This window comes from Mustela putorius, unplaced genomic scaffold, assembly GCF_011764305.1.
Source record: "Mustela putorius furo isolate JIRA1106 unplaced genomic scaffold, ASM1176430v1.1 tig00003866_pilon_pilon_pilon, whole genome shotgun sequence".
In the NCBI taxonomy this organism is placed as follows: Eukaryota; Metazoa; Chordata; class Mammalia; order Carnivora; family Mustelidae; genus Mustela; species Mustela putorius.
Window position 1 is genome coordinate 2,228,619 of NW_025422018.1, and position 21,685 is coordinate 2,250,303.

Genomic DNA, 21,685 nt, shown 5'->3' on the forward strand with positions numbered 1-21,685 from the left:
AACCAGAGTCAGACATTTAACCAACTGAGGCACCCAGGGACCCCAAAGATACAGTTTTTTGTTTTTTGTTTTTGTTTTTAAATAAACCTTACAGCCAACTTCTCAGCAGAAATAATGGAATCCAGGAGACAGTGGGATGATATAATCACAGTACTGAAAGGGAATTAGTGTTCAGGAATAAAGTAAATAAATCATTGAATCATATACTTAAAATAGGCAAATTTTATGGTATATGAGTTATATCTCAATGAATTTGTTTAAAAATGAAGGTAAAATAATTTCAGCCATGTGAAAACTGAGAAAGTTTGTTTTCAGCAGATCTGCTTTAAAGAAAATATTAAAAGGACTGTTTTAGGCATAGGAGATACAGTCAAAAGATTTTCAAAATGATTCCAGAAGGAAGCTTGAAGATAGAGAAAAGAGTGAAGAACAATGTAAAGGATAAACGTGTTTGTAGATTTGAATAAATTATTGACAATAAACATAACAAAGCTGATGTAACTCTATTGATAGTGGATTTTTTAAAGCAAAAAGAATTATTCAAGATAAAAAGGGACACTTCATAAGTATAAAAGGTTTAGTTGCCACAGAAAATATAATACTTCTAAAAGTGTATGCATATAATAATGTGGCATCAAAATATGTAAGATGAAAATTGGCAGGTACAAAAAAATCAAATTTATAAACATAATGGGAGACTTTGAAACAACTTTCTTATTAAGAAAGGTGAATGAAGATAAAAAAAATCAGGATATAGAAAATGCAAATAATACAGTTAAGAAACTGTTTGATGAAATACTGCATCAACATCTGCAGAATACACATTTTTTTAAGTGCACATTGACCCTTATCTCCTACCATATGCAAAGAATCAATTCTACATATATTGTGATTCTAAATGTGAAAGGCAAAATAATATTCTAGAAGATGAGATACTATATGATATTTGAGTCGGGAAAGCTCTGTGTGTGTGTGTGTGTGTGTGTGTTGCTTTTTGCTTTTATTCCCTTGTGCTGCTCAAACTTTTAAATAGAGAGTATGTTAATTTCATAATCAGATAAAAAATTATAAAGAGAAGGTATAGCATTTGTAGAAAGGGGAAAGATTTCCTTTTTAAAAAATTTAACTTATTTAGAAATTTTCATTTAAATTCTAGTTAGTTACAAGCAATGCAATATTGGTTTCAGGAGAATTCAGTGATTCATCACTTATATACAACACCCAGTGCTCATCAAAGTGCCTTCCTTAATACACATCACTCATCCAGCCCACCCCCAATCACCTCCCTCCCTCAAACGTCAGTTTGTTCACTATCATTAGGAGTCTCTGGTGGTTTGTTTCCCTCTTCTTCTTCTTCTTCTTCCTTTTTTTTTCTCCTTTTTTCCTCCTTCCCCTATGTTCATCTGTTTTGTTTCTTAAATTCTGCATATGAGTGAAAGTATATGATATTTGTCTTTCTCTGACTTATTTCGCTTAGCATTCTACACTCCAGCTCCATCCATCTTATTGCAAATAGCAAGATTTCATTCTTTTTTATGGCTGAGTAGTAGTCCAATGTATGTATATTTACCACCTTTTCTTTATGCATTCATCACTTGATGAATGTTTGGGCTTTTTCCATAGTTTGGCTATTGTTGATAATGCTGCTGTAAACATCTGGTTGCATGTACGCCTTCAAATCTGTATTTTTGTATCCTTTGGGTAAATACCCAGTGGAATTTCTGGATCATAGGGTAGTTGCAAGTTTAACTTTTTGAGGAACCTCCATACTGTTTTCCAGAATTGCACCAGTTTCATTCCCAGCAACAGTACAGGAGGAGTCCAAAAGAGGAAAGATTTCTTAAGAAGGAAATTACAGAATGAAGGAAATGACTTATAAAATGCACTACATTAAAAACTTTTTTCACCAAAAGACACCATGAAAGAGTGAAAAGGCAAATTCCTTCTTCCACAGAGTGGAGGAAGACATTTTCAACATTTAATTATAAAGAGGTCTCATAAATCAGTAAGAGAAAGAAATCTGCAGAAAAATGAGTAATAGAATTGGGGGCATCTGGGTGGCTCCAGGGTCCTGGGATGGAGCCCTGCACTGGGCTCCCTGCTCAGTGGAGAGCTTTTTTCTCCTTCTCCCTGCCCACCCCCATTTGTGCTGTCTCTATATATTTTTCTCAAATAAGTAAAATCTTTTAAAAAAATGAATAATAGAATTGAATAATCCAAATAAAATATATTAAATGTTCTTAGCAGTATTAAGTAATCAGGAAGATGCAAATTAAAACCATAATGTGATTGCACATAGATCTACCAGAGTGGCTATATATTTAAAGTTTTGAATTTTTATTTTAAGATATTGAGTTCCAGGATGTTGGAAATATAGTACAGAGAGGTCCAGTGTATGCTTCACCTGGTTCCCTCCAAAGTTTATATCTTACATAATTGAAGCACAATATTAAAACCAGGATATTGACATTTCTTATCACAAATGTGTGTGTATAATTTTTTTTAAGGTTTTATTATTCAAGAGAGAGAATGAGAGATATCACAAGCAGGGTGGAGAAGGAGAAGCAGGCTGCCTTCTACCAAGCAGGGAGCTTGATTCCAGGACTCTAGGATCATGACCTGAGCCTAAGGCAGATGCTTAACTGAGCCACCCAAGTGCCTCATCTGTGTCTAGTTTTATGTCACTTTATCACATGTGTAGATGTATGTAATTACCATCACAGTCAAGACACTGAACTATTTTATCACCACATGGATGTCCCTTGAGCTGTAAGACTCATATTCATGGGTCTCTCCTTCATTGTTCCTAACCTCTGGTCACCACTAATCTGTTCTCCATCCCTATAATTTTGTCATTTGCTAATGTTCTATAAATAGAATCATAGAGCATGTGATCTTTTGAGATTGTTGTATTTTTTATAAGATTTTATTTATTTTTAAATTTTATTTTATTTTTTCAGTGTTCCAGGATTCATTGTTTATGCATCACATCCAGTGCTCCATGTAATACATGCCCTCCTTAATACCCACCACCAGGCTCACCGAACCCCTGACCCCTCCGCTCCAAAACCCTCAATTTGTTTTTCAGAGTCCACAGTCTCTCATGATTCATCTCCCCCACCAATTTACCCCAATTCACTTTTTCTTTCCTTCTCCTAATGTCCTCAGTGTATTCTTTATGCTCCACAAATAAGTGAAACCATATAATAATTGACTTTCTCTGCTTGACTGACTTCACTCAGCATAATCTTCTCCTAATCCTGTCCATGTTGAGAGAGAGAGAAGAGAGTGCAAGCAGGAGGAGGGGCAGAGGGAGAAGCAGACTCCCCGCCGAGCAGGGAGCCTGATGCCGGACTCCATCATAGTACCCTGGGATCATGACCTGAGCTGAAGCAGACTCTCAACTGAGCCACCCAGGCGCCCTGAGATTGATGTTTTTTAATCATAATGCCCTTGAGGTCCATCAGGTTGTTGTGTATGTATATCCATAGTTTGGTCCTTTTTAGAATGACTACGTAGTTGATAAACTGATAATACTAAATGTTGGTGAGGATGTAGAGCAATATATACTGCTAGTGGGAACAGAAATAGGTACAACCACTGTGAAAACATTATTTGGCATTTTGTGTGAAAGTTGAAGCATATCACCCTTTTCAACAATTCCAATTCTAGTAAACATTCAATAAAATGTGTTCTTTGGGGTGCCTGGGTACCTCAGTTGAACATCCTAACTCTTTAGCTCAGGTCATGATCTCTGAGTCATGAGATCAAGTCCCACATCAGCACCAGAGTCTGCCTGAAATTCTCCCTCTCCCTTCCCCCTCCCCTGCTCTCTCTAAAATATATAAAATCTTTAAAAAATGTATATCTCTGTCAGCAAGAGAAGTGTTTTATAAAAATATATTTATAGCAACATTATTTGTGATTGCTATAATCTGGAAAGGAATTGAATACTTACCAACAGTGTAATGGATTTTTAAAAATTATGGTGTGATTATACAATAGAATACCATAGAGCAGGGATGAGGAAATTTTTTGTGTGAAGAGCTACATAGTAAATATTTCAGTCTTTATAGGTGATACATTGTGCCAACTACTCTGAGTTGTAGCAATGAAGCCAGACGTGAAATTAAGCAAATGGGTGTGTAGGTGGTCCAGTGTAACTATTTACAAAAACCTGTTTGGCCTTTTTTGGGGGCTGTAGTTTGGGGACCTCTGCTGTAGTGTTGCAAACTATCAGTGAATCTCATAAAGATAATTTTGCATATAAGAAACCATTCATTATGATTATATTTTTATCAAGTTCAAAACTGGGCAAAATACCTATAGTATTAAAGTCAGCTAATTGATTGTCTTTAGGAAGAGGAAGTGGGTAGTGACGGGAAGGAACATGAAAGTTACTTCTAGGGTGTGGTAATGTCTTTACATGAATGTTGATAACACAGATCTATTCACTTTTGATTACTCATTGAGATGTATACTTATGATTAATGCACTTCTCTAGTGTGTATATGCATATATGTGTATGATGCCTTAATGAATTAATTTAAAAAGTGAAAACAGAAACATATTACTTTTGTTCCCATCAGGTTAGAAATATATTTATCTCTGACATATGATAATCATAGTAGTAAGTTCTTTTTTAGTAGGAATTGGTAATAACAAGATAAGGGACAGTGAGGAGTAATGACTCTGAATTAGCTTAAAGAGCTTATTGAAGAATTTTGGGAGAGCAGGATTGGTATAGGACAAACCAAAATAATCATTTTTTTAAAAAGATTTTATTTATTTATTTGACACAGAGAGAGAGATAGGAAGCACAAGCAGGGGAAGAGGCAGGCAGAGGGAGAGAGAGAAGCAGACTCCCCGCTGAGCAGAGGGTCCCATGTGGAACTTGATCCCAGCACCCCAGTATCATGACCTGAGACTAAGGCAGACCCTACCTGATTGAGCCACCCAGGCGCCCCTGAAGTAATCACTTAATGTATTCTCATGAAAACATGATAGATTCTAGTTTAAAAGACTTGCAGGATCTAATGAATGGTGTGAGCTAACAACTGTTCATGTTTGAAGGCAGAAGGGAAAGATTGTTTGGTTAGCTGTTAAGAGCAAGGTACTGTGACTGTTTTGTGATGATATTTAGTTTGTCCATCTGACAGTTTTGTTATTATTATTATTTTTTTTTTACCTGCTAAGACCCTCTCTGGATGTTGTTCTCTAATGGGTCATGGACCCATTCACACTGAGTGATGTAGGTATGATACAGGGTTTATTGGCAGAAACGTAACAAAAAGTAGTAGAGTGCAGGGAATCTCTCAAACTCCTTTTTTCTTTCACAGCTTAGGCCAGGCATGAATGGTCCTCATGCACCATGGCCAAATGACCTTGCATTAAAGCCTGGCCTCTCTAATCCTCTCTAATATGTAGGTCAGGGCAGAGAACATCTAAGTGACTATGTAACAGTCAGAAGCTTCAGCAGCCCAAGAGGCAGGGATGGCCTGTTTTTCCTTCAAGTTCAAAACACTCAGACCCACTAAGCCTTCTTGCTGCTAACTTTATAAATGGGGGTTAGAAATGAATCTCCAGGGCCATCTAGATTTATTTTTCATCACATGTTTCCTATTACTAGAAAATGAAGTGAAAACTTCTTTGTCTGGTATAAAGGTCTTCTCATAGCTTTCTCACATTTCCATATCAGGCCTTTTTGCCACTGATTCTATATAGATTTTCTCATTAACTGAATTGTTTTCTAATAAATGATTGTTTATTCTAAGCTTCTCATCTGAATTTCTCATTCTTGTCCCATCTCTTCTGTAATGCCTCCCTGATGATCTCAATTCTTATACCAAATATACCATTTTTCATATGCTGCCTAATATTGCTAATTTTTCTGTGTACCTTTCTTTTTTTCCATCTAACTTGTAAATTCCTTAAGGGTAGGGAACATACATTATTAGATTACTTTGTAACCTCTATAATACCCTAGTGAACAAATAATGAATGATTTAGAATGTGTGCTCCTATAATGTATTTTAGTTATATAATATTCATAATATTTGGGGGGTTCTCTGTGCCTCTTTTAGGTCCTAAACATTAATTGTTAATAAATATAATGCTAGATTCTTTATTAGGACATTTTTTTTTCTGTTGTAGTTGAACTCAGTTTTTGAGATTGGTAACAATTATTGTTTGTTGGTCACTCTCCTAGCCAGTTGAGTAATTAGATTCCTCCATTCTACTTCAGCAAGAAGTTGAGAACTTTAAGAAGCTAAATCTCATTAGTAAAGAGCAGTTCGAAAACCTAACACCTGAACTTCCTTTTGAGCCAAACCAAGAAGCTCGTGTAGCACCTTCACAGTCCAGGCAAGGTATGTAAATCTGCTTTTGTGTGTAATAGTTTCTGAATAGTATTAATAATAATAAACTTCTAAATTGTTTTCAAAATTTGCTGCTTTTCTATCTGTGGAAAACGTTTAGGTATCTGGTAAAAGACTAGAATTTTAAAACTCAACTGTTACTTATCCTTTGGCAGACAGTACAGACTGTAAATTTGGTATAATCCCACCTTAACTTCTGTTGAACAGGCAGGTGATCACATAGGTGATGTAGGAGTCATCTGTTGTAACACCACATCATGCTCAAACCCAGATGCTTACGGAAAAGCAAACAGGATTGGTTGGTTCTTTATGTGTCTCATTTGATTTTGAGGTTGCTAGAAATGTTTCTCTTTTTGAAATAAAATTTTTCACTGACTTGCTTGTATATTTTAATATACAACTAACACCATTCTTTTGTCCTAAGGCCTTAGCTTAGTGTGAACATATAAATACATTTGGGAGATACATAAATTGAATCCGACATTTTCAGGCAAGTGTAAATGGTTTTGTTATAGTTTTTTCATGAAGGCAGGTTAAAGAAAAATTTTTAATTTGGAAAGCTTCAAGTATATGCCAAAATAAAACAAATTGTGTAATGTAATGAAACCCCCATGTACCCATTTGCTACTAATTTCATAGCCAATTTTGTTTCATCTTAGCTCCACTCATTGTCTTTACTCCCACTAGATAATTTTGAAGCAAACTTCTGATTATTATTAATATTTTTTCATTCCTACATATTTATGTATGTGTCCTTAAAAAGAACTCTTTTAAACACATAAATAATATATGCCATTATCACAGCTAAAATTAATATTAATTTCTTAATATCAAATATCTAGTTCATACTTACTTTTCTTCAATTATCACTTAAAAAATTTGGGATCCATATGAATTTGAACATTCCAAGATTGATATGTCTTGTTTAATCTATAGGTTCAAAATAATTTTTTTCCTTGCAACTTACTGTTGAAGGAACTGGGTTGTCCTGTAGAATTTCTCACATTCTGGGTTTTGCTGATTGCATCATCTCAGTTTCATTCAGTCTGTTTTTTGGTCCTGAATTTTCTGTAACTATTATTTTGATATAGAAACTTCATCAGATTGAGGCTTAAATTTTTGTGAGAATATGTCATAAGTAATTATTGAATATTTCTACCAAGAGGCACATAATGCTCAATTGTCTGTCTCATTGTGGCCTTAATAGCCATTGATAATCATTGCTTGGAGCTTTTATGTCGCAAGGGGCTGCAAAGTGGTGATAATTATGTTTTTATCATTGCTTCTTAAATTTAGTAGAATACTTCCATAAAGAGAAATTCCCCCTAATTGGCTATTTGTTTACCCTCAGATAGAGTTCTTACAGAAAAGAGAATAAGTGCTCAATTTTTTCTCTTTGTTCACTAGTTTTCAAAGTAATGAGCTGGTTCCCTAACATCTTTCATTGATGACAAATGACATTTAATTTTTGTGTTCGTTTTAAATTATCCTTATGGTTTCATAAATGTATTAGATGTGTTTCACTGTATCATATTTCATTTTTTAAAAGATTTTATTTGAGAGAAAGGGAGAGAGCACAAGCAGGGGTGGAAGAAGAACAAGGGAAGAGAGAGAAGCAGACTCCTCATTGAGCAGGGAACCAACATGGGACTGGATTCCGGAATCCCTAGATAATGACTTGAGCTGCAGGCAGATGCTTTACCGACTGAGCCACCCAGGTGCCCCTGTTGTAGTTATTGATCCTTTCGCCATTCATCAGTTACTGGCTTTTAGCTCCAGGTCCATCTTGCATTGCTTTCTTCTGTGATAGGTGGAATTGGGCTGTTTAACTGTTTTGTTTGCCAGCAGGCATGATAAATGTTTTGTCAGTGCTTGAGTTGCTACTGAGTTGTTTATTGTTTCTGGGTTTTTTTAATTGAAAGAGTTTAGAGATTTTCTTTTTAAAGAAAAATATACTAGGGGAGCCTGGGTGGCTCAGTTGGTTGAGCGTCTGCCTTTTGCTTGGGTTGTGATCCCGGGGTACGAGGATCAAGCCCCATCTCCCTTTTACCCCTGTTCATGCTCTCTCTTGCTATCTCTCTTTCTCTCTCAAGTAAATAAGTAAAATCTTAAAAAAAAAAAAAAGAGAAAAGTACATTATAACTTCATGTTGATATTTTCTGTTCAACTTTAGGATTAAAGGTTTTAATTTTAATTTGTTTGATTTTTGTATTTGTACTGCTTTTTACTTACATGAAAAGAAAATCTTTGTTCCTAACCACAGTAGCAGGATTATTATTTATCCTTTGATAAAATAGTTTTAGAATAATAACATTAAATACTACTATTACTATGAATACTGAAAGGTTACTTCTTTTAAATCTCTTTAAACTTTTATTTTTTTATTTGAGAGAGAGTGAGCAAAAGGGCACAAGCTTGGGGTAGGAGCAGAGGGAGAGGAAGAAACAGACTTCCTGCCAAAATTTTTTTTTTAACTATTCTTAGAGTATTCCACTAAGTATGTTCAGGCTAATTATAAGATTTTTTTTGCCTTGTTTAATCTGAGTACATTAAAATTGATTACTTATGCTCCTCAGTACATTGTAGAGAGAATGAAAGTCCCAAATTAGGAGATGAATTTTGTAGTGCATAAAAGTAATAAAAAATTGGTATAGTAAAAATCTTAAATTGTAAAAATCAACATAAAAAATGGTAATATCAACAGAAAAAGTAGTAAATGAAACATTAAGTGGAAATTCATACAGAGAAAAGCTGAATGGCCAGTAAAGATGCTCTCATCTTTACTTTGTTGCATTTGCCAATTGAAATCACAGTGACATGTCCTATTATAACCCAACAGTTTCACTTTAAGAGATATTCTTGTAAATGTTTACCAAAAGACCACTTATAGTAACATTGTTCATAATAGAAAAAAACGAGTGAAATTTTTAAAATGCCCATTTATAGTACACTATATTGTAAAATGTGCTATAGTCATGTAAAGGGAAAATATACAGCTGTGGAAATGAAAGAACTAAAGCTACATGTGACAAAATGGGTTAATCTTAAAAATAGAAGATGTATAAGCTAGACACAAAGGAGTTCACTCAATTTAATATCATATAAAACATAAAATTCATGGTACATGCATAGCACATGGGAACCATGAACAGCAAGGGGAATTGTTAATACAAAATTTTAATATAATTATTTACTCCTGAGAGAAAGGGAGAATCCCATTCGGAAGGTCTACATATAGGCTTGCCTGCATCTGGAATTTATGTGTTGTTCTAATTGGTGGGTATGTGGGTATCAACTCTGTGTTTGCCTTCCTAGGTAAAGTAAGGTCTTTAGGTTAAATCTCATTATTTGCACCAGGGATTTTTTTTTTTTAATAAAGTGCTCTTGAAAGCTTGAATTTCTTCCATACTTAATTTCTTGTTCTCATTTCAAGTCTTCTCTATTTTTAAATTTAGATACACATTTATTAATCTTTATTAGTGTACTACAACTTCCAATTTTAAAAAATAGGAACAAAAAATTAGCAAAAATTAAGAAGATAGAATCAATCCAATATTTTTACGATGTTGAATACATCCATTCCTGATTAAAATGCTTCAAAGTATAAGGATAGAGGGAGGGGCGCCTGGGTGGCTCAGTGGGTTAAAGCCTCTGCCTTCAGCTCAGGTCATGATCCTAGGGTCCTGGGATGGAGCCCCGCGTCATGCTCTCTGGTTAGCGGGGAGCCTGTTTCCTTCTCTCTCTGCCTGCCTCTCTGCCTACTTGTGATCTCTGTCTGTCAAATAAATAAATAAAATCTTTAAAAAAAAAAAAGGATAGAGGGAATATTCCTCAACTTAATAAAATCTATCTATGAAAAACCCACAGGAATATCATTCTCAATGAGGAAAAGCTGACAGCTATCCCGTTGAGATCAGAAACATGACAAGGATGCCCACTCTTGCCACTGTTGTTCAACAGAGTACTAGAAGTCCTAGCAATAGCAATTAGACAATAAAAAGAAATAAAAGGTGTTCAGATTGGCAAAGAAGAAGTCAAACTCACTCTCTCCACATATTACATGATACTTTATATGGAAAACCCCAAAGACTCCACCCCTAAACTACTAGAACTCATATAACAATTCAGTAATGTGGCAGACTACAAAATCAATGTATAAAAATCATAAAAATGCTTTCTTATACACTAACAATGAAAATATAGAAAGGGAAATTAGAGAATCAGTTCCATTTACTATAGCACCAAGAACCATGAGGTACCTGGGAATAAACCTAACCAAAGAGGTAAAGGATCTGTACTCAAGAAACCACAGAAAACTCGTGAAAGAAACTGAGGAAGACACAAAAAGATGGAAAAGCATTCCATGCTCATGGATTAGAATAAACATTGTCAAAATGTCTATACTGCCTAGAGCCATCTATACTTTCAATGCCATCCCAATCAAAATTCCACTGGCATTTTTCAAAGTGCTGAAACAAACAATCCTAAATTTGTATGGAACCAGAAGAGGCCCCGAATTGCTAAGGAAATGTTGAAAAGGAAACACAAAACTGGGAGCACCACATTGCCTGATTTCAAGCTTTACTAGAAAGCTGTGATCACCAAGACAACATGGTACTGGCACAAAAACAGACACATAGACCAGTGGAACAGAGTAGAGAGCCCAGATATGGACCTGCAACTCTGTGCTCAAATAATCTTCGACAAAGAAGGAAAAAATATATAGTGGAAAAAAGACCGTTTCTTCAATAAATGGTGCTGGGAAAATAGGACAGCTATGTGTAGAAGAATGAAGCTTGACCATTCTCTTACACCATACACAAAGATAAACTCGAAATAGATAAAAGACTTCAATGTGAGGCACGAATCTATCAGAAATCCTAGAGGAGAACATAGGCAGTAACCTCTTCAACATTGGCCACAGCAACCTCTTTTAAGACATGTCTCCAAAGGCAAAGGAAACAAAAGCAAAAATGAACTTTTGGGACTTCGTCAAGATCAAAAGCTTCTGCACAGCAAAGGAAACCGTCAACAAAACAAAGAGGCAACCCATGGAATGGGAGAAGATATTCACAAATGATGGTACAGACAAAGGGCTGATATCCAAGAACTATAAAGAACTCTTCCAATTCAAGACACACAAAACAGATAATCACATCAAAAAATGGACAGAAGACATGAACAGACACTTCTCCAAAGATGACATACAAATGGCTAACAGACACATGGAAAAATGTTCATCATCATTAGTCATCAGGGAGATTCAAATCAAAACCACATTGAGGTACCAGTTAGAATGGCCAAAAATTAATAAGACAGTAAACAACAAGTATTGGAGAGGATGTGGAGAAAGGGGAACCCTCTTACACTATTGGTGGGAATGCAAGTTGGTGCAGCCACTTTTGAAAACAGTGTGGAGATTCCTTAAGAAATTAAAAATAGAGCTACCCTATGACCCTGCAATTGCACTACTGGGTATTTACCCCAAAGATACACATACAGTGAGAAGAAGACCATCTTTACCTCAATGTTCATAGCAGCAATGGCCATAGTCACCAAAGTGTGAAGAGCCTTGGCCTTCAACAGATGGATGGATAAAAAAGATATGGTCCATATATATAATGGAATATTATGTCTCCATCAGAAAGGATGAATACCCACTTTTTTATCAACGTGGACAGGAGGAGATTATGCTGAGTGAAATAAGTCAAGCAGAGGAGTCAAGTATCATATGGTTTCACTTACTTGTGGAGCATAAGGAATAACATGGAGACATTGGGAAAAGGTGAGGAGAAGGGTGTTGGGAGAAATCCCTGGAGGAGACGAACCATGAGAGAATGCGGACTCTAGAAACAAACTGAGGGTTTTGGAAGGGAAGGGGTTGGGGGTTGGGTGAGCCTGGTGGTGGATATTAAGGAGGGCATGTATTGCATGGAGCACTAGGTGTGATGCATAAACGATGAATCTTGGAACACTGAAAAAATAAAGTCGAAAAAAATGTTGAATAGATTAACTTTCAGTTTGAAAAGCAATTATGGATGATTTAAAGAAAAATCAGCTCTCTGCTGAATAAAGTATACCAAAAGACTGACAGGTGAAAAGTGAGAGGGGGAAGGGTTCCTGGGTGGCTCAGTTGTTTGAGTGTGGACTCTCGATTTTGGCTCAGGTCTCATGACCTCAGTGTTATACTTCCTGCTGAACAGGACTCTGGGATTATGACCTGAGCTGAAAGCAAACACTTAACAGCTGAGCCATCCAGGTGCCCTTTTTTTTTTTTAAACTTATTTTATGTTTTTAATTTTTTTAAACATTTTATATATTAACAAGAGCATGTTTTGAGAGAGAGAACAAGCAGGAGGAGCAGTAGACAGAGGGAGAAGGAGAAGTAGGCTCCCTGCTGAGCAAGGAGCTCAGTCTGGGGCTTAATCCCAGGACCCTGAGATCATGCCCAAAGGCAGAGGCTTAACCAACTGAACCACCCACGTGCCCCTGTTTTTAATTTTTTATTGAAGTATATAGTCAATTATTTTCTTATTTAACTTTGAGAGTTCTCTATTCTTGATACAAGTTTGGGTGCACATATATTGTTAGCCATATCTGTATTTTATGGTTTGGTGCTATTGTAAATGGTGCTTTAAAATCTTTAGTTTCCAATTGTTTACTGCTATTATGTAGAAATGTGATTGATTTTCCTATATTATCCTTTGTGATGTTAATTTTATGTGTCAACTGGATCAGAAGTTGCCCAAATAATTTGGTTAAACAATATTTCTGGGTTTATCAGTGAGGCTGTTTCTGGATGAAATTAGTATTTTAATTGGCTTAGTTAAGTAGATTTCCTTCCCTAATGTGGGTAGGAGTCATCCAGCCCATTAAGGGCCTGAATAGAACATTTTAAGAGCTGAACAAAAATTGGTTGGAAGAGGATGGTACCAGAGCAGAAGTAGTCAGGAGAACTTCATGCACAGGAATTCAGGGAAAGACTTTTATGGAGAAATGGTGAAGACAAAGTAAAGAAATTATACACTGGCTATAGCTTATAGCCTGGTTCGCTGTTTGTGATTGGTTTTCCTTATGTTTCAATTTCATAACCTTGGGTATTTACAGTCTCAGATTTTGGTTTGCTTACATAAAACACCTGTGTCCAGTGGCCTCATTGTTTAATTAATTTACAATGTTTTTGTTGTGTGGCTTTCAGGGAAGACCCCTGAATATCTGAATGGAAGTTTCCAACCAGGGCGTAACTGATCAATAGTAGTCTTAAATGACTTTTTGTTAACGCTCATCAGATTTTGAAATATTAGTCTGTATGTTATAAAAAACTTCAATATTTATGAAAACTGAATGCAAGGTTGAGGAAAAATTGTGCTTTGTGTAGTTTGCAGGCTATGTTTGCAGGCATAAATCTGTATTGGGCTGGTAAGGAATATTTTCTTCCTGCTTTACTACATATGTGATATTATCATTCCACATTGAAAGTGGGAATAATCAAGATTTATGAAGGCTTTGGCAAGGAACTCAGCCTTGCTAACTGTAGGAATAATAAAATAAAATATTAAGAAAGAAAGTGGAGGGGCACCTGAGTGGCTTAGTCAGTTGGCCTCTGCCTTCAGCTCCAGTCATGGTCCCAGGGTCCTGGGATTGAGCCCCACATTGGGCTCCCTGCTTGGCAGGAAACCTACTTCTCCCTCACCCACTCCCCCTGCTTGTGTTCCCTCTCTCTATGTGTCTCTCTCTGTCAAATAAATAAATAAAATCTTTAAAAAGCAAGCAAGCAAGCAAGCAAGCAAGCAAGCAAGCAAGCAAGCAAGAGGATGTGGGTGCTTGGGTGGTGGCTCAGTCAGTTCAGTGCCCAACTCTTGATTTCATTCAGGTCATGATCTCAGGATCATGAGATTGAGCCCCACCTTGGCTCTGTGTTCAATGCACAGTCTGCTTTGGATTCTCTCTCCCTTTCCACCCCTCCTCCCGCTTGCAAACATGCTCTCTAATTAAATAACTAAATTAAAAAAAAAGTGGATAAATACAGAGAGCCCAACAGATATAAGGCCTTGAATATCCAATCTCTTAATCTCACAAAACAAACTGAGGGTTGCTGGGGGGAGGGGGTTTGGGAGAAGGGGGGTGGGATTATGGACATTGGGGAGGGTATGTGCTTTGGTGAGTGCTGTGAAGTGTGTAAACCTGGTGATTCACAGACCTGTACCCCTGGGGATAAAAATATATGTTTATAAAAAATTAAAAAAAAAAGATATCCATCTGGGTATGTGAGCCAATTCTCATTGGCTCTGTCACACTCCCATCTCTTCCTTCTACTTCCTCTGCTACTTCTCTCTCCAAGTTTACAGAAACTATGTCCCTCTTTCTCCAAGTTTTACCTGGCCAATTTTCAGAGTGGTTGACACTCACAGGAACCCACTTTAAAATCCTGAATTCAGCTAATGAACATATAGATCATTATTTGTTTCCAGGGTACAGGTCTATGATTCATCAGTCTTATATAATATCCAGTGCTCATTATAACACATACACTCCCCTGTGTCCATCACCCAGCCATCCCATCCTTCCACCATCCTTCCCTCCAGCAACCCTCAGTTTGTTTCCTTTGATTATGAGTCTCTTATGGTTTGTTTCCCTCTCTGATTTCCTCTTATTTCATTTTTCTTCTCTTCCCTTATGGTCCTTTGCCTTGTTTCTTAAACTCCACATATGAATTAGATCATATGATAATTGTCTTTCTCTGATTGACTTATTTCACTTAGCATAATACTCTTTAGTTTTGTCCACATTCTTGTAAATAGCAATATTTCATTTTTATGGCTGTGTAATATTCCATTGTATATGTATACCACATCTTCTTTATCCATTCATGTGTTAATGGACATTTAAGCTCTTCCCATCATTTGACTATTGTGAACATTGCTGCTATAAACATTGCGGTGCACGTGCCCCTTCGGATCACTACATTTGTATCTTTGGGATAAAGATACAGTAGTTCAATTTCTGGGTCGGAGGGTAGTTCTATTTTCAACTTTTTGAGAAACCTCTATCTTGTTTTCCAGAGTGACTGCACCAGCTTGCATTCCCCTTCTGGCAACTTTTAATATTTTCTCTTTATCCCTTGTGGTAAGCAATTTAATTATGATTGTCTTGGTATGATTTTCTTCATGTTCCTGTGCTTGAGGCTTTTTGAGTTTTTGGATATATGTGTGCATATATTTTTAATCAAATTTGGAAAAATTTCAGCCATTATTTTAAATTAACATTTTACACCTTATTATTTTTAAAAAGATTTTATTCATTTATTTGAGAGAGAAAGAGAGGGATGAGAGAGCACCCACAGAGGGAGAAGCAGGCTCCCTGTGGGGTTGGGATCAATGACCTGAGCTGAAAGCAGACACTTAACTGACTGAGCCACCTGGGTGCCCCAACATTTTATATTGTAAAAACTTGTTTTTTTCTGTAATTCTTTTCTGTTTCCTTTTCAACTACAAGAACTCAATTACATGTATATTAGACTACTTGAAGTTGTTCCCTACCTTACTAATGCTCTTTTTTTTTTCTTCCCCAGTTTGTTTTTCTTTCTGTTTTGTTTGTTTTGTTTGTTTTTTTTATTTCTATTACTATGTCTTCATCAGTCTTTTCTAATCTCTAATATATTTTTATACCCATTCAGTGCATTTTAAATATCAGCTTTTATGTTTTTCTTCTCTAGAAGTTTATTTATTATCATCTTTATGTCTTTTTGATATGTTTATACATTCCTCTATCTTACTTAATATATGAAATATGGTTATAATGACTTCTTTTATAAGCAAAGTGTAAATCCAGTATTTGGATTTATATCTAACTGCTCTGATACAGTGAGTATATGATAAATCAAAACTGACTTGCCATGGCCTAATCTGGCCACACCTTTACTTACATGTGATCTGTGGCTATGTTACAATGGCAGGATTGATTAGTTTCATCAGTGACTTTATAACCTGAAAAGCCAAAAATATATACTGTCTTTAATTTACAGAAAACACTTGCTTAGTCCTGCTTCAAAGGCATTTTATTTTGAAAAGAAAACTAAATTGCCAGTCCTCGTACAGCATTTTTTTTTTTTTTTTTTACTGTCAATCTTCATTGAACACCAACAGCATGATATTATTCTGGTTTTATAAAGGCAGTTCCTACCTATAAAGACAATGAGGGCTAGGGACAAGGTTCAGATGGTTCAGGTATGCAACTGTCCCAAGATTTGATTAGACAGTTATAAAATTTGGAAAATCTTAAGTAGAAGAATAATTAGCATACTCCTTCCTCCATTGGTTTTTAAACTTCAGCAAGTATCACATTCACCTAGAAGGCTTGTTAAAACAAATTAAACAACTCCATACCCAGAGTTTTTGATTTAGTAAATGGAGGTGGGACCTGAGCATGTACACTTCTAACAAGTTTGCATGTCATGCTGATGATACTGGTAGACCTATACTTTGAAAATCAGTACTTTATCCTAGTTCTCTAAAATCAGTCTTCTTTGATATACTTGTAGCAGAAACTGTATGATTGACAGTCACAATTGAGGTTCCCTGAAGAGTGGTCTTTGGTTTTGTTTCGTTATAGCTTTTTTGAGGTGTGGTTTACATACCCTAAAACTAACCCATTTGTGTACTGTTTCATGACTTTCAGAGATTTTGTATAGTTGTCCAGTAGCACCAGAATTCAGTTTTAGAACAGTTTATCACACTAGAGAGCTCCCTCATGATCATTTGCAGTCAGTCTCTACACTCAATTTCAGTCTTTGAGGTTACCAGTGATCTGCTTTTTGTTGGAAGTTTCATGTAAATGGAACCATATGATATGTTTTCATGTATCTGGCTTTTTCCAACTAATATAGTATATTTGAGATTAATCTATGTCATTGCTGATATTGATGTTTTTATTGCTAAGTAATATTCTATACTACAGACATACTACATTTTGTTTATCCAGTTGGTAGCTGATATTTTGATTTTTTCCAGTTATTGCTATTATGAAAAATGCTATTTTTGGACATTCTTGCACAAAAGATGCCCTATCATTTTGATTAAGAAGGTATGATATCCAGATGATATTCATATAGCATCCTGGGCTTAAAATTGTCTAAAAAATAACTTTAATATATTTCTTGTTACCTAATGATTTATATTTCTAATAATACAATTCTATATCTACTGTAAATATTTTAGCTATTTCAGTTATCTTAACCATTTTTGATATTTTATCTCAAAATATTGCAAATTGGTATACATACACTGTAAAAATTTTATAAAATGTTTCTTTTGAGATAACCCTCTATAGATCCTAGTCTTCACAAAATTGACCTATCTGCTCTTATTCGTGGGTAAAATTTACATGTAATTAAATCAAATTAAATAAATATAAAACTTTAATTTCTAATATGGAAATGTTTAGGTAAAATCAAAAGAAGGGAGGACTGTTAATGAACCCCATGTAATTTTCTTACCTAATTTTAACAATTGTTAATAGTTTGACTTTTTTTTCATCCATACCTTGTTCCCTATGTGTTTTTGGTATTTCATGTTGAATCTCATTCATTCAAATAAATACCATTACTTCTGCAAGTACCTCATTTTATATCACAAACATATATACATGCAGTTTATGTTTGGTTTTCCGTGATATCTGGTATTTATCTTTTTCAAGTTGGTTATTTGAGTCAGGAACAAAGAAACATACATTCCATTTGATCGATAGGACAATTAAGTTACTCTTAATCTGTAAGCATTCCTCTTCTCTTATTTTTCCTTGCCAATGACTCATTGAAAAAACTGGTTAAATTGTCTTAAGATTTCTTACAATCCAGATTTATATGTTTCTATCTTCATATCAATCAGTGTATTCCTTTATCTCCTCTATTACCTATGAATTAGTACTTAGGTATAGAACATTAAGTATATTCAGGATTTTAATTTTCTGGTGGCAAGACTTTTTTTTCAAAGGAGCTATTTACTTCCAATTACTTCATACAGTGTCTTTTAGTCTGTCTTACTGGTGCTATTATTGATCATTGGATTTAAATGTTACTGGCCTGGGGCACCGGGGGGCTCAGTGGTTTAAAGCCTCTGCCTTCAGCTCAGGTCATGATCCTAGGATCCTGGGATGGAGACCCACATCAGGCTCTCCTCTCAGTGGGGAGCCTGCTTCCTCCTCTCTCTCTGCCTGCTTCTCTGCCTAATTGTGATCTCTGTTTGTCAAAAAATTAAATAAAATCTTAAAAAAAAATGTTATTGGCTTGATCCCATCCATCATAAAGTTTCCCTTCAACTTCTTTTTTCTAAAGACTTTTTTCTTTTATAACAGTTCTAGGGTCACAGTAAAATTAAGGGTAAGATACAAAGATTTCCCATTTTTCTTCCTGCCCAGAGCTTACATGACCATCACCCATTTGGTGAAAGATGCTGCTTCCTCATAGCAATATCCCACATCAGAGTGGTGCATTTGTTACAATGGATGAACCTACACAAACACATTATAATAACCCAAAGTCCATAGTTTACATTAGGGTTCACTCCTGGCATTGTACATTCTTTGGGTTTTGACAAATGTATATAGACATGTATCCATCACTATAGTATCATACAAAGTAAAAATCCTCTGTATTTCACCTATCACTTTTCCCCCACCATACCTCCAACCCCTGGCAGCTATTAACCTTTCCACTGTTTCCATAGTTTTCCGTTCCCAGAATATTGAATAGTTGGAATTCTACAGTAAGTAGCCTTTTCACATTGGTTTTTCTCACTTAGTAATGTGCATTTAAATTTCATCTGTGTCTTTTCATGGTTCATATGTTTTTAGGCACTGCATAATATTCCATTGTCTATAATATATACCATAGTTTGTCCATTCACCTATTGAAGGACATCTTCATTGGTCCCAAGTTTTGGCAGTTATGAATAAAGTTACTTAGACATCCATGTGCAAGTTTTTGTGTAGACATAACTTTTCAGCTCCTTTGAGTATGTACCAAAGAGGATGACTCCTAGATCATATAGTAAGATATGTTTAGCTTTGTGCGAAACCGCCAAACTATCTTCCAAAGTGACCATACCATTTTGCATTTCCACCACTAATGAATAAAAGATCCTCTTGCTTCATATCCTTGCCAGCATTCGGTGTTGCTAGTATTCTGGATTTTGGCCATTCTCATAGGCGTATAGTGGTATTTGACTTTCATTTATTTTTCCCCAATGACATCTGATGTAGAACATCTTTGCCTATGATTATTTGCCACATATATTACTTCTTTAATGTATCTGTTGAGATTTATTAATTGGTTTGTTTTCTTATTGTTGAATTTTAAGAATTCTTTATATATTTTGTGTAAAAGTCCTCTATCAGATGTGTCTTTTGCAAATATTTTCAGCCTGTGACTTTTCTTATTCTCTTGACAGTGTCTTTCGTGTATCAGATTTTTTTTTTATCATTTTAGCGAAGTCCACTTTATCAATTATTACTTTCAGGGATCATATCTTTGATGTTGAATCTCATTTCAACATTTTACTAAATGGTTTTAAGAGTTATTGGTGGAAATTCCCTAGAATTTCTATTTCATTAGAGTTGCAAAATGATCTTTATTTATTTATTTATTTTGCAAAATGATCTCTTTTTTTAAGTCATCTTTTAATTCTATCATTCCTTCTGTGTTTCTTACCTAGAATTCTGTAAAGAAGAGTGTTCTTTTATCAACTCTTTTGTTACTCTGAATTTCAATTTTTCCAGGAAAAGGATAAATGCTTGTTTCTTTCTCTGTGTTCAGTTTATCAATTTTTAGAACAATGAGTTTTGTGCCCTAGCAACCTACACATGTGATTAAGTTTTAAGGTACCATTATGAATTCATAGAACTTTCTTATTTGACATCTTTAATCAATTTCAGTCATTATTTTTAGTGTTTAGAGTACTTCATTTTTGGCTGGTGGGGTCCACTGAAGTTTGCTGCTGTATCCTCATGACCTATTCTAGTTTTTGTTTTTGTGGTTTTTTTTTCTTTTTTAATTTCAGTGCTTTCTGACTGAATTCAGGCTCATATTATACTTTGTGCTCCAGACTTTATTTCTTTTAGAGGACTAGATCAGTGGGAAATGGAATTTGAAAACCATAATCTGGATGTTAGGAAGCTTACTATTATTGTCCCTAGATCTTTAAATATTTAAATTTTAAATTGAACATATTTTTCAGTTTATAATCATAGTTTTATCCTTGTGATTATATAGCTTTTTGATCCAAAGAAAATCTGTATTAACACAATTCAGTTATCAGTCATTTGGTGGGTATATGTTTAACACTATTGTAGGCAGTGGTATACAAATATAAGATTGTGGCCCTTGCTTTTAGGGAACCACTGGGACTTGTTCTTACTGGCTAACGGGATAATATATAAAAACTAAATTTTAATTTAGAGGTGGCACAAAAGAAGAATTGATTAATTTTATTGGCAGAGATATTCAAGTAATGCTTCAAGTTCCCAGGGAAAGTAACATCTGTGCTGGGTATTAAAGGAAGGATATGAGTTCAATTGGGTGTGAAAAGATAAGGGAAAGGGACTTACAGAGAGAGGAAAAAGCATATGAAAAGGTATCAAGCAAGAAAACAGGATCAAGTAGGTTGCTATCTGGGGCACCAAAACTGAAGTGGTGAAAGACAGTTGAGGAGTCAAAATCAGTAAAGTCTTAATATGACATGACAAAGAGATTAGACTTCTCCTGGAGGCAAAAGAAAAACACTGATGGGTAAGTAGATACATGAAATCACCTAATTTGTTCCTCAAAAAATGTTCTAATATCCTCCCATTTAGAATGGGAGGAGAAAGGAGGAAGTTAGGGAAATTAGGCAATAGGGTAGGTAAGTTCACTTTTGAATTTATAGCCTTGTGTTTAGAATAGTGCTTGGCATATAGTAGGCACTTAATATTTGTTGAATGATGAACAAAAATTGAATTGATGATCAAATTGATAATTCTGAAGAAAAACCATATGTATTCTGCTTGCTTACTTATTAGTATCTAATTACCATGATTTTCACAAACTAATTAATTAATAAGCAAAGCAACCCAATAGTAATATGGTCAGGATATGAATGGTAAGCTCATGATAGGGGAAATCTGAATGATGACTATACATATAAAAATAGGCTCACTAGAACCAAAAATTATAAATACCATTTAAATCCCATGAGAGAAAAATATTTAAACATCTAAACAAAACCTAATCTTAGCCAGGGTATTAAATTGCTGAGACTTTTCATGCTGCTGCTGGG

At 35.2% G+C, this 21,685-nt stretch overlaps 1 protein-coding gene across 7 annotated transcripts in view; it reads left to right on the plus strand.

The window, feature by feature from the left end:
* Window positions 1-21,685, plus strand: part of LARP1B (La ribonucleoprotein 1B) — a 131,731-nt gene that overhangs the window by 84,753 nt on the left and 25,293 nt on the right. For all 7 annotated transcript variants that reach the window (XR_001178677.2, XM_013053908.2, XM_013053907.2 and 4 more), the window contains exon 12: window positions 6,245-6,368. Coding sequence is in view for 6 of the 7 variants with exons in the window: in XM_013053908.2 (XP_012909362.1) it covers window positions 6,245-6,368 (124 nt within the window). In the remaining variant the exon portion in view is untranslated. The remainder of the gene's footprint in view (window positions 1-6,244; window positions 6,369-21,685) is intronic.